Here is a 17,056-nt window from a genome sequence, read left to right as displayed (position 1 = left end):
TTCCTCTCCTGCCCTCTCCCCATTTGCCTCTCATGCTCCCGGTGCTCCATCCCCCAAGGGCCCGGAGAGCTGATGACCCTGCCTCTTTTCCTGCCCTCCTGCTCCCTCTCCTGTCCCCCTTCCCTCTGTCCTTCCAGTGAGTCCCACTGCGGCCACCACGCCAAGAATCACCCGCTCCAACAGCATCCCCACCCACGAGGCGGCCTTCGAGCTGTACAGCGGCTCCCAAATGGGGAGCACCCTGTCCCTGGCCGAGAGACCCAAGGGAATGATTCGGTCAGGATCCTTCCGAGACCCCACGGACGATGGTGAGACTTCATGCTAGCGCGGTTCACGCTCATTCCAGCTCTGCTGGGTCCCCTCACCCACCACCTCCACTCCCACCACTCCTACCACCACACACATATATGATTCACAGAACATCAAGTTGGGCCATTTCAGTTTTTTCTCCCCATCCCTTTGAAGGGTCTGGGGACCCAGAAACCTTGGGTGGCACATCTAGCACTGGGGCATTGGGATGGAGCATCCATCACTGGGGCTGGGGGAGGGAAATTGAGCATGGAAGGGTTAAATGGCATCCCTCAGGATGCTCTGAAAACCACAGCTTCTCTCCTCCTCATTCCAGTCATAGTCTTTCCTCCCCACAGTCTCTCAAATATATGAAAAGAAAACAGGACATAATAGTAGCTCTTAATAAATCCTTACAAATAATTAGGCATCTCATTTCATTTCTCTTTCAAAAATGTTCCAAAGATGAGCATCAGGGAGGGCCATCTGATTGTTGGTGGTGATCTGGGTGTTAGTACCGATCAGAGCTAGAAGACCAGGCTTATGGCAGGTTAGCTCTCCCATTATTATTTTCAAGATGGTCATTCCAGGAGGCATCTGCTACAGACATGCTTTAGTTCTCACCATAGGTTCTACTGAATAATCAGAATGAGTATTCCTCACTTAAATATTGTTTTCATCTGAATGATCCCCAAGATCCTAAGCACATCCCCCAGTGCTGAGAGGAGGAGGCGCGGGCAGAATTTCAGTATTTGTTCTGAGCAACTCTGATGAGAAACTCCCCTCTCCTGCAGCTAAGGTGCTTTCCTGACTGGGAAGATAAGATGATGACTATCCATGAAAGTCTCCTTTCCCTTCTCTGAAACCCCGTGCCCCTCAGAGCAGGCTAAGCAAGGGACTGCCATACCCAGGCTGCCAGAGAATGTAGGCTGAAAGAGGAGGCTAGCTTGACTCAAGACCTTGCTTTGGGCTGTTTTGATACCAGCTGGGTTCCCTACTCTGTTCTTTCTGTTTGCTCCAGATGCCCTCCAGAATCACAATCCAAACTCCTGCCTTAGGGAGTCTTCCAAAAACCCCTTGTCCCTGGAACCCACTGTTAACTCTTTGTGTTCTCCTTCTCTTTCAGTTCACGGCTCAGTGCTGTCCCTGGCCTCCAGTGCCTCCTCCACCTACTCCTCAGTAAGAGCATTAACTTCTCTTCCCCTCTCATCCCCTCTCCTCTACCATCCCATGTTCCCTAGAACCTCCTTGGAGTTGGGTAACTGGGCGGGGGATGGGGGCACTGCTGGCTCTTCACTGTACCCATTGGGGTGGGAATGGGGGAGGCACCCAGAGCTTGTAGCACTCACTTGGGTGCCTCAGGTCCTCAGTGGTCTTTCTGGCCCTACCACCAGCTCCTGAACAACTCTGGTGATTTTTGTTCCCCTCCTTTGAAAAATGGAGAATCCCCATGTTAGCAAGCCCTTTCTGTGCCATAGTAGATGGGAAGCATTTATGAAGGTGAGATGAATAGATTTCTAGGACCCGGACTCCAGAACCCTAGAAGTGACCAAGTGTTTATTGTGGGGCACCAGCCACAGCATTTGGCTATTAGGCATTTCTTGATTCGTAGATTTGTTTTGCTCCTAATTCTTTACTCCACGTTGCTGGCAATAACCGTTAGTTCTCAAATCAACCAAAGTCTCATTTCCTAGCCTTTTTGGCAATGACAAAGTTTGCTGGAGATGAGCTCCAAAGAAATCTTTTATTGAAACCCTAGTATAGATCTGAGCCGAGTGCTGTGAGGAGCCAGGGCCAGGAAACAAGAGTTTCGGCCTCTCTGCACCTCTGAGTCATGCTTCTTCACATTTCCTACCCTGCCACTGGGACCTGACTTCTTCACCTCCATAGTAACTACTTCCTTTCTCTCTCTTTCTCTCCTTCTGTGCTCCCTTCTTCAGGCTGAGGAGAGGATGCAATCTGAGGTAGGGTGGAAAGCCTTTGTCTCTGCTTGTTAACATCACTGCACCTCATTTTCCTTCCAAATCTTATACAGCTTCTGCAGCCAGTAGTTTGTATTTCTCTTCCTTTTACAGCAAATCCGGAAGCTTCGTAGGGAACTGGAATCATCCCAGGAAAAAGTGGCCACCTTGACGTCTCAGCTTTCTGCCAATGTGAGTGCCATGAAGTACGGAAAGATCGAGGCAGTTATTTTGACTATAGTTAGACAAGTTCAGCCAAGGGAGGAAAATTACCTGGTAAGGTATCCCCTGGACTGAGACTTCAAGGGCATGGGTCTTCTTCACAGCTCTATGATAGAAGACTAGGGGATTGTTCTTACCCTTCTCTGAGCCTCAACTTTTATGAAGAACCATTTTGCTTCTACTCTAATTAATAGGTATGGATGAGTTCATGTCTGATGGGCTGAGCTCCCTAGAGAAAGAGAAGAAGATTGATTATCAGTGGTTCTGCATGGAGGCAGAAACAACCTTGCCATTGGCCATGGACAAAAGCAGTTATGGATTATAATTATAGGGCTGTTAGAGCCTTTCCACTGCCCTGGGGGGTGTTCATGTCTTTGTTCATGCCACGTAACTGTGCAGGCACATAATTGGTCATTAGAATTCTGTCTAGTGACCACGACACTACTGAGAAACCTAACTCCCATTCTGGTCTGACTCCTTCATTCCCAACTGCCTTTTCTGAGCAGTCTCCTTGGGCAGATGGTGGAAACAATCTGAAATTCAGGTTGAGAGCTAGAATTCTTTGTTTCTACTCTCAGTACCTCCATTTAGAACGAGTCTATTTCTTTAGACCTTAGTTTTCCTGCCCTGTGACATGGGGAGAAATGAAGCCACCTCTTCTAACCAGGCTGTGGTACTTTCTCCCCTGTGACTGAGTTGCAAACAGAGAACATAAGAGCCATTTTCCCCCAAAGCTGTAAACAACAGCTGAGCCGGATCTGCAGGAGCTTTCCAAGTGTTTGCACAAAAGTAACCATGTCTGCAATTTCCGCAGTAGTTTCTGGTTTTCTCTCTGCCCTTCCTCTCTGGGGAACCCAGCTGTCAGGCCTGGGGTCTATCCGTCGGAATTAGGTAGAAGAATCTCCACCAAGATTCTGAATGTTTCCAACACATTTCAGCAGCAGTTCCCTCACCACACTAGTTATTCTCTCGATTCTCTTTTCCCAAACCCTCAATTCATAAGTTGTACCAGTTTGTTTGAAGCTCATGTTAAGCACTTTTTCCCACTCTTGGGGGACCCATAAGAATTGTAACATAAACAAGAACCATCTTTTCTCTCCCTTGTGCCACACCCACCAAAGCAAATGGCCTGGGTCACGTCCTGCACACCCCAGGAAATTCATGTCTGGGAGATGCTGGGGGGGAGAGGCGCCAGGGAGGCAGAGAACATTATTATGTCTGATTCATTTACACTGCAATCTGTCAGCCACCATGCTGTCAAGGCTGGGCTGAAGCCAAGAAATTGAATTTAGAGGGTGATTTTTCTTAGAACAGGAAGTTCCATTTGGCTAAGAGAGAACAAACTAAACACCCAGACACGGTGGGTTCTGCATCTTAAAGGCAGATTTTTGCCGAGGGTCAGAACCCTGCCCTCAAGCAGGAGATGGGATGCTGGGACTCTAGGAAGGTTCCACAGCTCTCTTCAGGATTCCGTGACTCCAAACCAAACTTTTGTCATGTTCCATGGAACTTCCTAGCTACTAAAGCTGAGGGCACACCCTAGATGGAGGGGCCCAGACCACTTTACCCCTCTCAAATGCTAGCCTTTCTGCAGCACCACTGCTTAGCCCTGAGGTCTTACAGGTACCCTAGTCTGGGGTTGGGATTAAGGGAAGGGTCAATGTAGGGAGAGGAAGTGTAGGGGAGAGCGGGCAGAAAGCCTAGCCAGAGCAAAAGGGTTCCCCTGGATGGGGAAAGGCAGCACAGAAGAGCATACAGGGGTTCTTGGGGCCTCTCATGAGTAGTCTTCCAGGAACTACAAGGAGTCTACAAGCAGACATGCAGGATGTAGAGAAGCAAACCAGAGAAGACCTGAGGTCAAGAAGACAGATGTTGGCCGGGCGTGGTGGCTCACGCCTGTAATCCCAGCACTTTGGGAGGCCGAGGCGGGCGGATCACGAGGTCAGGAGATCGAGACCATCCTGGCTAACACGGTGAAACCCCGTCTCTACTAAAAATACAAAAAATTAGCCGGGCGTGGTAGTGGGCGCCTGTAGTCCCAGCTACTCGGGAGGCTGAGGCAGGAGAATGGCGTGAACCCGGGAGGTGGAGCTTGCAGTGAGCCGAGATCGCGCCACTGCACTCCAGCCTGGGCGACAAAGCAAGACTCCGTCTCAAAAAAAAAAAAAAAAAAAGAAGACAGATGTTGCCTGCACAGTGGGTGAAAGGAAACTGCTCAGGTTGTGACATATTATAATCTCCTCAGAGCCCAGGCCTTGACAGATTTATAGTAAAAGTGCAAGAGGAGGCTCTAACTGGACTAAAGGGATTGCCTCCAGCCCTGGTCCTACGAAGTAGGCTCCAGACATGCGGAGCAGTGGATGAAAACTAGAGTTGACCCAACAGGGAGGGAGAATTGTAAGCCAGTAGGAGCCATGAGAGTGCCATCGATTTCCTAGAGCTCTGCATGAAGGAGCTGCGCAGAGTATGCCCACTTCTTGCTAGGGTCACCAACTTGCTCAGATAGTCTCACGATGGCTATTTCTCCATCCCCAAGTGCTCCCCTTTCTAGCCCCCGGCCTCATTCCCTTTACCTTGCCTATACATCTTGCAGCCAGTTGGCCAGCTAGAGGTCAAACTATGCCAAACCAAGTGGCCTTAGCTCCTCCACTCAGCACCTTTCCGAACTAGCCTGCCTCTTATCCAGAGAGCCCTTTGGTATCCTTCACTCCTCATGAAACAGACCTGACACCTAGTGGCCAAACGGTGGAATGCCTCTGCAGTTTCCTTCCAGCCTTGCAAACCTGGAGAATCCGGGAACAAGGAGCAGCTGCAAAGCAAGAAAGGGTGAAGCAGTGGAGTAGCAGAGGAGGAAGAAACGCACCAAATAGTTTCTGCCAGGAGATTATTTGGTCCCTTGGGGGCCGGCCCACTCCACAATGCAGGAGTTAAACCAAAATAATAGGAACGACCCCAGAGGCTATGGCCCGCCTACCAAGTTGGCCACACCAAATATCACATAGAGCAGAGGGATAGTCCTCCCTCTGGTAGTTGATGGGTTTTAGATCTCAAGTCTCCAGGAGCCTCTGAAAACCTGCCCTACCCTCAGCCTGGCTTCATTATTCAAGAAGCTGGTTCCCACCAGAAAATTTCTTTGATTTCCCCTTTGTCTGCTCAGGGAAATCAATATTTTTTTAACCACCAAGAGGTTTGCTGGCATTGGTCAGCTCCAAGATACAGGAAATCAGTTAAAACTATTTCCCATTGTCAGTTATTGCCTTTCCCCCAGCCTTATGCAACTTAGCAATCTCTTTCTGTGTTTGTTTCAGGCTAATCTGGTGGCTGCTTTTGAGCAGAGCCTGGTGAATATGACATCCCGCCTGCGACACCTGGCAGAGACGGCCGAGGAGAAGGTGAGAGGCCTGGGAAAGGGAGGGAGGGGTGGGTGCGGCGAGGGGGTTCTCCTGGACAGAGAGGCCGAAGCTGACCATCTGTTCTTGCTCATGAATGCCAGTTTCTCCCCACCTCACTGTCACCCTGGATTCTCAATCTGCTCCCCAATACAGTGTGAGCATATTCCTTATCCCAATTCCCTGCCCTTCTCTATCAAGTTTCGTAGAATTCCAATGCCTCGCCCATTGCCTGACACATCATAAGGGCTCCTGCTAATCCCAACTAATGACGCTGTTTTCTCTTTTTTTTTTTTTTTTTTTTTTTTGAGATGGAGTTTCGTTCTTGTCACCCAGGCTGGAGTGCACTGGCGCGATCTTGGCTAACTGCAAACTCTGCCTCCCAGGTTCAAGCGATTCTCCTGCTTCAGCCTCCCAAGTAGCTGGGATTGCAGGTGCCCGCCACCACGCCCAGCTAATTTTTGTATTTTTAATGGAGACCAGGTGGCCAGGCTGGTCTTGAACTCCTGACCTCAGGTGATCCACCCACCTCGGCCTCCCAAAGTGCTGGGATTATAGGTGTGAGCCACCGTGCCCAGCCAACGCTATTTTCATTTCTCTCTTAGGACACTGAGCTGCTGGATTTGCGAGAAACCATAGACTTTCTGAAGAAAAAGAACTCTGAGGCCCAGGCAGTCATTCAGGGAGCCCTTAATGCCTCAGAAACCACACCCAAAGGTAGGACATCCAGCCACAGATTGAGAGGGAACAGGGAGCAGGAAAGTAAGAGTATTACAGATTTTTATCTGGGCCCATAGTATTCCAAGTCCTATATCAAATCTCTAGAAGGTGAGGGCCTTTAGATACCCTTTAGTGTGATGTCTGGACTGGTCAGTGAGGAGTACCGGGGCATGACCCCAGCTTCCTAGGACATGAAGGCAAGTAGAGGAGACCTGTAAGCCCCAGGGGTCCTCTCCTTAACCTTTACCTCACGGCCAAAGAGCCATCAAAGACCATCGTTAAAATAGCCCTTTACATTTTTATGCAAATGTGTTGTGTGTCCACACACACACACACAATCTTATTTGATCTTCACTTTAGTCCTCCAACTACTCTTCCAATGAAACAACCAAAGCTCACACAGGTTATATGGTGCTGAAATGGCAAGTTAGCCTGGACGTTTAGTAACCAGTCAAGCTTTGCTACAGAAGTCAAGATGGATGGGAGTCTGATGCCACAAAATCTGTGATCTCTAACTCCAATCAGGTCTTCAAGATACCTTGGCAGTCCTCTTACTTGTCCACAGTCAGTTTTCTTTTTTATTCCACTATCAGTGATTCCCAGCTTTCATTGCTTTTTTCAAGCTCCTCATTCCACCACTGATTTGCCTTACTCTGAACATAGCTTTGGCCCCCCACCTTAGTTAAGAAAATGAACATTTTCAAGAGAGAACTCCATTGACTCTTCCCCACTCCATGCATTTATATTCATCCAATACTTATTTATTTGTCTCCATTTTGTTGGAAGGATTCATCCCTTCTGGCCAAGAGTGTCTGCTTATCTAATGTTTTGGGATGCCCTCTTTAGCAACCATACAACCCCCCTTTACCCAACACATGCCCTTTTCTACCTCTCTAATCTCTTATGCTCTATTCATTCCTTTCCTGCTTATAAACCTGCCAAAGGCTCTTGTATGTTAAAGGGGAAAGATGTATCAATCTATGTTCTAACTATAATCTTATTTCTTTGCTTCCTCCAGTCGATCCTACCTTTCCACCTCCCTTTCACACCTAACCCCACTATAATTATGCTTCTGTCACCATCATTCTACCAAAAACACTTTCACTGAAGTCACCAGTGACTCCCATTTTTCCAAAATCCAACTTACAATTTTTAGTACTTATTTTCCTTTTTTTTTTTTTTTGAGTCGGAGTCTCACTCTGTTGCCCAGGCTGGAGTGCAGTGGCACGATCTCAGCTTACCACAGCCTCCGCCTCCCAGGTTCAAGCAATTCTCCTGCCTCAGCCTCCCAAGTAGCTGGGACTACAGGCACAAACCACCACGCCTGGCTAATTTTTGTATTTTTAGTAGAGATGGGGTTTCACCATGTTAGCAAAGTGTTTTCAAGACTCATCCATGTTGTGTCATGTATCCACACATCATTCCTTTTTGTGGATGAATAATATTCCATTGTGTGGATATACCACAGTTTGTTTAGCCATTCATCAGTTGATAGGTAGCCATTGAGTTGTTTTCACTTTTTGCCTATTATGAATAATGCTGCCATAAACATTCATGTACAAGTTTGTGTGTGGACATACGTTTTTTGTTCTCTGGGGTGTATATCTAGAAGTGGAATTGCTGGGTCATATGGTAACTCTATGTTTGACTTTTTGAGGAATTGGCAAGCTGTTTTCCAGAGCAGCTGCACCATTTTACATTCCTATCAGCAGCATATGAGGGTGCCGATATCTCCACATTCTTTGTTTTTGTTTTTTTGAGATGGAGTCTCACTCTGTTGGCCAGGCTGGAGTGCGATGGTGCAATCTTGGCTCACTGCAACCTCCGCCCCCCAGGTTCAAGTAATAACCTCCTGCCCGCCACCACATCCAGCTAATTATTTTTTTGCATTTTTAGTAGAGACAGGGTTTCACCATGTTGGCCAGGCTAGTCTCGAACTCCTGACCTGCAGTGATCCACCCACTTCGGCGTCCCAAAGTGCTGGGATTACAGGCGTGAGCCACCACACCCAGCCCTATAGCTCCACATTCTTGCTAACACTTACTGACCTCTTTTTTGTAATAGCTAGCTTAGTGGGTGTGAGGTGGTATCTCATTGTGGTTTTGATTTTCATATTCTTAATGGCTAAGAATACCAAGCATCTTTTCATGTGCTTATTTGCTATTTGTATGTCTTTATGGAGAAATGTCTATTCAAATCCTTGGCCCATTTTTAAAACCAGGTTATTTGTCTTTTGTTGTTGAGCTTTAAGATTTTTTTAATAATTCTGAATATTAGACCCTTATCAGACACATGATTTGAAAAATAGTTTCTCTCATTGTATGGGTTGCTGTTTTGCTTTCTTGAAAATATTCTTTGAAGAACAAAAGTTTTCCATTTTCATGAGGTATCATTTATCTATTTTTTTCCTTTGGCTGCTTGTGCTTTAGGTGCTGTATCTAAGAAATTATTGCCTAATCCAGGGTCATGAAGACTTACTCCTAGGATTCCTTCTAAATTTTTTTTTAGTTTTAGGTCTTTGTTCCATTTTTAGTAAATTTTTGTACATGGTATGAGGTAGGCAGTCCAACTTCATTCTTTTACACGAGAATATCTAGTTGTTCCAGCATCATTTGCTGAAAAGACTATCTTTTCCCCCACTGAATTGTCTTGGCACTCTAGGAAATCAATTGACTATACATACATGAATTTCTTTCTAGACTTTCAGTTCTATTCCATTCTTCTATATATCTATCCTTGGCCAGTACCACATTGTTTTGATTACTGTAGCTTTGTAGTAAGTTTGGAAATTGGGAAGTGTGAGTCCTCCAACTTTGTTCTTTTTCAAGGTTGTTTTGGCCACTCTGTGTCCTTTGCATTTCCATGTGAATTTCAGGATTCGTTTGTTAATCTCAGATTGAATTTTGCTAGGGATTGCATTGAATCTGTACATCAATTTAGAGAGTATTGCCTCTTAACAATGTTAAGTCTTCCAATCCATGAACAGGCGTGCCTTTATCTAAATATTCTTTCATTTCTTTCAGTGATATTTTGCAGTTTTTCAGCATATGAACCTTGTGCTTATTTTGTTAAACTTAGTTTTTATGCTGTTCTAAACTGAATTGTTTTCTTAATTTCTCTTTTGAGTTATAGATTACTAGTGTATAAAAATACAATTGATTTTTTTGCACATTGATCTTATATCCTGCAGACTTGCTGGGCTCACTTATCAGCTCAATTGGTTTTACAATCTCTTCTTAATCTGTATTTCTATCCATATCAGTCTCCTGAGTTCCAGACCTTTACTTCCAACCACGTTTGGATGTTTCCACTTAGTTGACCTCATAGAGATATCTCTAACTTAATATGTCCAAAATTAAAGTCATCCCCTTCACCCCACTTACAACAAACACACAAGCCAACCTTTTCCCTTCTGCAGTTTGCGCATCTCAGGTATTATCATTTGCCTGGTTGCCCAAGTCTCTAATACGAGAATCATCTTTGATTCCTCACTGTTTCACCCTGTATAGTCAGTTAGTTCTAACTCCTACGTAGATCTCAATTCTATCCCTCTTCTGTATTGTCACTACCCTGGCTCAGGTTTTTATCATTCTTCTCCTAGAATATTTCAGTAATTTCCTTACTGGTCTTTCTGTGCTCGTTCTTCCAGTGCTGCTTTCCTTGCCCCCAGAGTAATCCAATTATATCAGTTAAGACCAGAAATTACTCCAGGCCAGGCACAGCGGCCCATGCTATAATCCCAGCACTTCAGAAGGCCAAGACGGGAGGTTCACTTTAGGCCAGGAGTTCAAGACCAGCCTGGGCAACATAGTGAGACCTCATTCTTAAAAAATTAGCCTGTAGTCCTAGTTACTCTGGAGGCTGAGTCTGGAGGACTGCTTGAGCCCAGGAGGTAGAAGCTGCAGTGAGCCACAGTGGTTGCACTGACTCCAGCCTGGGTGAGAGAGAGACCTGGTTTCAAAAAAAAAAAAAAAGAAATCATTCCAATTTGAATACGGACTAGATATTACATGAAAAGAATTACTGTTCATTTTCTCTCTTTTTTTTTTTTTTTTTTTGTTGAGACGAAGTCTCACTGTCTTGCCCAGACTGGAGTGCAGTGGTACAATCTTGGCTCACTGTAACTTCTGCCTCCTGGGTTCAAGTGATTCTCCTGCCTCAGCCACCCAAGTAGCTGGGACTACAGGTGTGTGCCACCACACCTGGCTAATTTTTGTATTTTTAGTAGAGATGGGGTCTCACCATGTTGGCCAGGCTGTCTCGAACTGCTGGCCTCAGGTGATCCACCCACCTCAGCCTCCCAAAGTGTTGGGATTATAGGCATGAGCCACCGTGTCCGGCCACTGTTCATTTTCTTAGGTGTGATAATAGTACTGTGGGAGAATGTTCTTATTCTTAGAAAGTACATCCTCTTCAAAAAAAAGAAAAAAAGAAAAAAGAAAAGAAAGAATACTCTGGAGTCTTCAGTGTCAACAGATGTGTTCTCTGTAACTTATTTTCAAATTGTTCAAGAAACTGTGTGTGTGTGTGTGGAGAGAGAGAGAGAAAGCAAATAAAACAAAATATTAACAATTTTTGAATTAGGTGGAGGGCATATGGGTTTTTCTGTGTGTAATGTGCTCTTCAAACATATATTTGCTGAATGAATGAATTGTGCTTTTTGCTATGAGTTTTCATGTTATCCTCAGTTCATGTTGATCCAGGCTCAACTTGGTAAGGAGGATTTCTAGGAACATTCAAAGAATCAATGCTTAGGCAATAATGCCTATCTTTATTTTATTTTATTTTATTTCATTTTATTTATAAATAGATAATAAATATACATGGTACAAAATTCAAAATGCACAAGAGGTTTCTTAACTTTTTGTAAGATTGCTTGATTCTGCAATGTATCATTTGCTCTTAAAAGTACTACATAGGGTCAGCTGCGGTGGCTCACGCCTATAATCCCAGCACTTTGGGAGGCCATGGCGGGTGAATCACCCGAGGTCAGAAGTTCAAGACCAGCCTGGTCAACATGGTGAAACCCTGTCTCTACTAAAAATACAAAAATTAGCTGTTCATGGTGACAGATGCCTGTAATCCCAGCTACTCAGGAGGCTGAGACAGGAGAATTGCTTGAACCTGGGAGGCAGAGGTTGCAGTGAGGCGAGATCGCGCCATTACACTCCAGCCTGGGCAACAAGAGTGAAACTTCGTCTCAAAAAAAAAAAAAAAAAGTACTATATAGTGTATTTTTTAAATGTAACTGATATATCTCAACTAATTGAAACCTTCAAATAACTGATAGACGGATGCACATACTTTGCTACCCTTTATTTTTTATTTTTTATTTTTATTTATTTATTTATGTTTTTTTTGAGAGAGGGTCTCACTCTGTTGCCCAGGCTGGAGCACAGTGGTGCTATCGCAGCTCACTGCAGCCTCGATCCCTGGGACTCATGTGATTTTCCCACCTAAGCCTCCGGAGTATCTGTGATTAGAGGTGTGCACCACCATGCCCAGCTAACTTTTTGTATTTTTAGTAGAGATGGGGTTTGGCTATGTTGCCCAGGCTAGTCTCAAACTCCTGGACTCAAGCAGTCCACCCACCTGGGCCTCCCAGAGTGCTGGAATTACAGGCATGGGCCACCACACCCAGCCCCTTTATTTTATTTTTAATTAACTAGTTTCAATTAAACTAATTTTTATCATAAAAGCAATGCATGTTCTGAGGGGGAATGTAAACTAGGGGTGGGCAAATCATGGCCCATCAGCCAAATCTGGCTCACCACTCTGTTTGTAAATAAAGTTTTATTGGAAACACAGCCACACTCATTAATTTACATAATGTCTGTGGCTGCTTTCATGCTATAACAGCAGAACTGAGGAGTTGTGACCAAGACCCTATGGCCACAAAGCATAAAATATTTACTATCTGGCCCTTTACAGTAAATGTTTTCCAACCACTGAGATAAACTATATAAAAGGGTATATGGTGAAATATAAAATCCCTTTCCCTGAGTCACCTCTTCAAATCCTAATCCGCAGAGGTAAGAACTGCTAATAGTTTTAATCTTGCCAGAAATAAATATCTATGTATATACAAACAAACATATATGGATACGTATATTCATTTTTACACAAATAAAGATTTTTTTTAACTTCAACTTGGTGTATCTTTTTTTTTTTTTTTTTTAGACAGGGTCTCGCTCTCATTCTGTTGCCCTGGATGGAATGTAGTTATGCAATCTCAGCCCACTACAACCTCCACCTCCTGGGTTCAAGCGATCCTCCTGCCTCAGCCACCCAAGTAGCTGGGACCACAGGCGTGTGCCACCACACTCGGCTAATTTTGTAATTATTTGTAGAGATGGGGTTTCACTATGTTGCCCAGGTTGGTCTTGAACTGCTGGCTCAAGCCATCCTCCCGCCTTGGCCTCCCAAAGTGCTGGGATTACAGGCATGAGCCACCACACCCAGCCTCAGCATATCCTCTTGAGAATTTCCCACGCCTTTTAAAATAACTGAAGTACTCTGTAGTATCATTAACTGGGTATGATAATCGTTGTACAAAGGGTTTTCCACATACCTTATGAGCTTTGTAGTTACAGCATCAGATCCTAGGATCTTGTTTTCCCTGTAGTATCAAGGGAAAATTAGAGTTTAAAAGATCCATTTCTGGTCATAGTGAGAGTGAGAAAAATAACCAAACCTTACCCACATCTCCTTCATCTAACAGGTTTTGTTTCTAGGAGGACAATTGCAAATAGCCACTTTACTACTCCCCTTCCTCTAGTTTAGTTTCCCTCCATTTCATCTTTCTCATTGTTAACATAGTAAGCTCTATTTTTTAAAATATTTTTTTAAATAGAGATGAGGGCCTCACTGTGTTGCCCAGGCTGGTCTCAAACTCCTGGGCTTAAGTGATCGTCCTGCCTTGGCATCCCTGAGTGCTGGGATTACAGTTGTGAGCCACTGAGCCAAGCCTAAAAAATCTTTGACATTGCACCATAGTTAGGCAAGATGTTTGAATTGGAGGAGGTTAAGTGAAATGTGCAGAGGACCTCCCTGTGCATTTCTTTGCAACTTCCTATGAATCTATAATTATTTTAAAATAAAAAGGATTTTAAAAATCAGATAATATTTTGCCTTTGCTTCAGAATTTCCGTTCTCCATTATCTATGGCACAAAGGCAAATTTCATTTAAAAGACATTGAGGGGGCCAAGCACGGTGGCTCACCCCTGTAATCCCAGCACTTTGGGAGGCCGAGGCAAGTGGATCACCTGAGGTCAGGAGTTCGAGACCAGCCTGGCCAACATGGCGAAAACCCGTCTACTAAAAATACAAAAATTAGCCGGGCGTGGTGGCGGCAGCCTGTAATCTCAGCTACTCGAGAAGCTGAGGCAGGAGAATCGTTTGAACCCAGGAGACAGAGGTTGCAGTGAGCCAAGATCGCACCACCGCACTCTAGCCTGGGCAAGAAGAGTGAAACACCTTCTCAAAAAAAAAAAAAGACATTGAGGGGCTGAGCATGTTGGCTCATGCCTATAATCCCAGCACTTTGGGAAGCCGTGGCAAGAGGATCACTTGAACCCAGGAGTTCAAGACCACCCTGGGCAACACAGCAAGACCCTGTCTCATTAAAAAAAAAAAAAAACAAAGAAAGAAAGAAAAGAAAAAGGAGGCCGGGTGCGGTGGCTCGTGCCTGTAATCCCAGCACTTTGGGAGGCTGAGGTGGGTGGATCATGAGGTCAGAAGTTCAAGACCAGCCTGGTCAACATGGTGAAACCCCGTCTCTACTAAAAATACGAAAAAATTAGTGGGCCTGGTGGCGGGTGCCTGTAATCCCAGCTACTCGGGAGGCTGAGGCAGAGAACTGCTTGAACCCAGGAAGCAGAGGTTGCAATGAGCCGAGATCACACCACTGCACTCCAGCCTGGGTGACAGAGCAAGACTCCATCTCAAAAAAAAAAGAAAGAAAAAGGAAAAACGACATTGAGGGCTGTGCCTGATCTGGCCTGAGCCTAATCTCCACCCTCGCTTTTTTCTGTACCCCCACATGTGCCCTCTGCTGCTTCCATTCCAGACTACCCACAGTTCATCAAAGCAATGCCAGTTCCCTGGACAGTGCCTTTGCATGTACCTTTTCTTCAACCCTAAATACATTTTCCAAAGTTCCCATCTGAAAAATTTCTATTCTTTCAGTACTCAGGCATCTCCTTTGTTAACCCCTTCCTCCCCTGTTGTAGAAAAGTAAGATTATTTTTTGTGCCATCACAAACCTTCTCAGAAAGCAAAGATTTTCTACCCACCAGATGAGAAAACTGAAGCTCTTTCAGGTGGAATGCAGGGTACATGGCTAGTGATGTATTTGGCTAGTATATGGCTAGTTCTTGGCCTTGGACCACCAGATAGCTAAGTATTGCTAGAAAAATCATGAAAAATGGTAGGTTGATATCTCCATAAAACTGTAGAGGGCTGGCTTTAGTTAAGTCCTTAGACTGATTCAAGCTGAGTCCATGACTCCATGCTAACTTCTGGTTCTTGAGAAAAGGAATCATTTCTTATTTAATTCTTACGTTTTGCACTTTTTCTATGTTGAAACATGATTGGGACTCAATAAATGTTTGCTGAATGAATGATCCAAAAAAATGAATAATGTGATTGAGGAGTTGGTTGGTTCTCCTTTCTCTTATCTTCTGCCACTAGACTTGCCTGAAGTCTCACATCCTCTCTAAATCTGTTCTATGTTTTTCCCACTTGTACTTGGCCCTAGAACTTCGGATCAAGAGACAAAACTCCTCAGATAGCATCTCAAGCCTCAACAGCATCACTAGCCATTCCAGCATCGGCAGCAGCAAGGATGCTGATGCGAAAAAGAAGAAAAAAAAGAGTTGGGTAGGTAAAGGTTTGGGGGGTGGGGAAGTAGGTAGAACTGTGGTGGACCGCCTTCACCTCAGCATAGGGATCGAATCCTTCCAGGATTAACCAAGGTGTAGTCCCGTCTAACACTGAGCCCTAGTGTGATGTCCGCTCAGAGCATGGTCTCCCAGATTCTCCCTTCCCTCAGTCATTTCCTACTTGTCCCCAAGGCCACCCCTCTGACCTTTATATGCATCTGCTTTCTTTGGGCTCTCCATACTGGTTAGGCCAAGATGTATTTGGCAACAGAAGGATGCTGAGGACATACTCAGAAGGAAACATCTTATCAGTTCTGTCCCCCCCACCCCCCACTCCCTTCTATACTATGGAGAGATTTTATGAACAAAGCTGTTCATTCTAGACTCCTGGAGGTCATTTCTTTAATTTTTGGAGATGTTTTGTGGAGCTTTCCAGATTACTTCAAATGACTCTTTATTATTACCTTTGGTAGGTCCAGAAGTCATTTTTGTGCATGTGGTTTTTTTCTCTTGCATAATCCTAAACTGACTTCGTATGACCTTTCTGAAATTCTTCAGGCAGGTCTAGACACTCTCAGCCCCTCTTGCTGACTGTGGTAAGAAAGCATCCCCAGGTGGACACGTCCTGCTCCTCTGTCCCCTGTTCAGTAAGACATGCCCCCAGACCTTTGTATAATGCAGACAGGTACCAGCTGTGTGAAATGAGTGATTAAGTGTTGATTCTTTTTTTTTTTCCTTCAAAATGCTGACTCCAAATCCCTATTTTTTTCCAGGTCTATGAGGTAAGAGACCCAGTTCCTATCCCCTTATTTTCTCTTTCCCTTTGCCATACCTTCCCTATTTCCAGAGCAACTCCCTTCCCCTAAAAAAAAAAAAAAAAAAAAAAAAAAAAAAAAAAAAAAGAATGACCACTCATAACACTAACTGTAACAACCACCCAGAGTTCCTAACTCACTCCACTGCATGGTCCATCCACAGCTGCCCCATGTGAGGACAGAGGAGTGGTCTGGTTGGGGGCCAAATGGGAAAGTCAAACAAAATTCAAATATATTCCCTACTATCTTCCCCTGTTACAGAATTGGCCTGTTATAAAAAGCAGTCAAATTGAGCTCCTCCTATCCAGAAAATGAACCTTCTTCTTTTTGGTTCCATAATACCTAGAGACCCAACATGGAAGAGAGTCACTGGATGAAAGTTTTATTGACCACAGTTTCCAGAGGCCAGTTCAGCCTGGGCCTAACCTGAAGATTTAGCTCTAGAGTAGGATGAACCAGAGATAGGTGAGTGATAGAGACCAGGAGGGCACACTCAAGTCACCCCAAAGCCTAAAACTGTCTAAGCATCCATGGAGTTCCCAAAGACATTTCAGGGATGAGGGTGTAGTCTTAAGATGAACAGAAAATGCATCCAGAATTTCTGTTATGAACCAGATACCTGAGGTCCACTCTAACCCTACCCCAACATTGTGCTAGGTGTGTTGTGAAGGATATGAAAAATGGAATCTATAATCTCGTCATTAAGAAGGCTGCAGTATTACTGGGGAGACCAAAAAAACTATACATATAAAATTAATAGCAATCCAACAGTGCCACA

At 44.7% G+C, this 17,056-nt stretch overlaps 1 protein-coding gene across 12 annotated transcripts in view; it reads left to right on the top strand.

Moving 5' to 3' along the window:
* The window catches only part of NAV1 (neuron navigator 1), a 288,832-nt gene that overhangs the window by 250,086 nt on the left and 21,690 nt on the right, over window positions 1–17,056 (top strand). For 5 of the 12 annotated variants that reach the window (XM_063709692.1, XM_055368041.2, XM_063709696.1 and 2 more), the window contains 6 exons: window positions 138–308; window positions 1,415–1,467; window positions 2,364–2,441; window positions 5,780–5,863; window positions 6,466–6,577; window positions 15,340–15,461. In XM_063709692.1, the coding sequence (XP_063565762.1) occupies window positions 138–308; window positions 1,415–1,467; window positions 2,364–2,441; window positions 5,780–5,863; window positions 6,466–6,577; window positions 15,340–15,461 (620 nt within the window). Of the gene's footprint in view, window positions 1–137; window positions 309–1,414; window positions 1,468–2,228; window positions 2,253–2,363; window positions 2,442–5,779; window positions 5,864–6,465; window positions 6,578–15,339; window positions 15,462–17,056 lie in introns of all 12 variants that reach the window. The other 7 variants (XM_004028146.5, XM_055368037.2, XM_055368055.2 and 4 more) reach the window with 3 other exon arrangements.

Source organism: Gorilla gorilla, chromosome 1, assembly GCF_029281585.2.
Source record: "Gorilla gorilla gorilla isolate KB3781 chromosome 1, NHGRI_mGorGor1-v2.1_pri, whole genome shotgun sequence".
Classification (NCBI taxonomy): domain Eukaryota; kingdom Metazoa; phylum Chordata; class Mammalia; order Primates; family Hominidae; genus Gorilla; species Gorilla gorilla.
The sequence above is the reverse complement of the archived record's forward strand: the minus strand, read 5'-3'. Positions and strand labels throughout refer to the sequence as shown.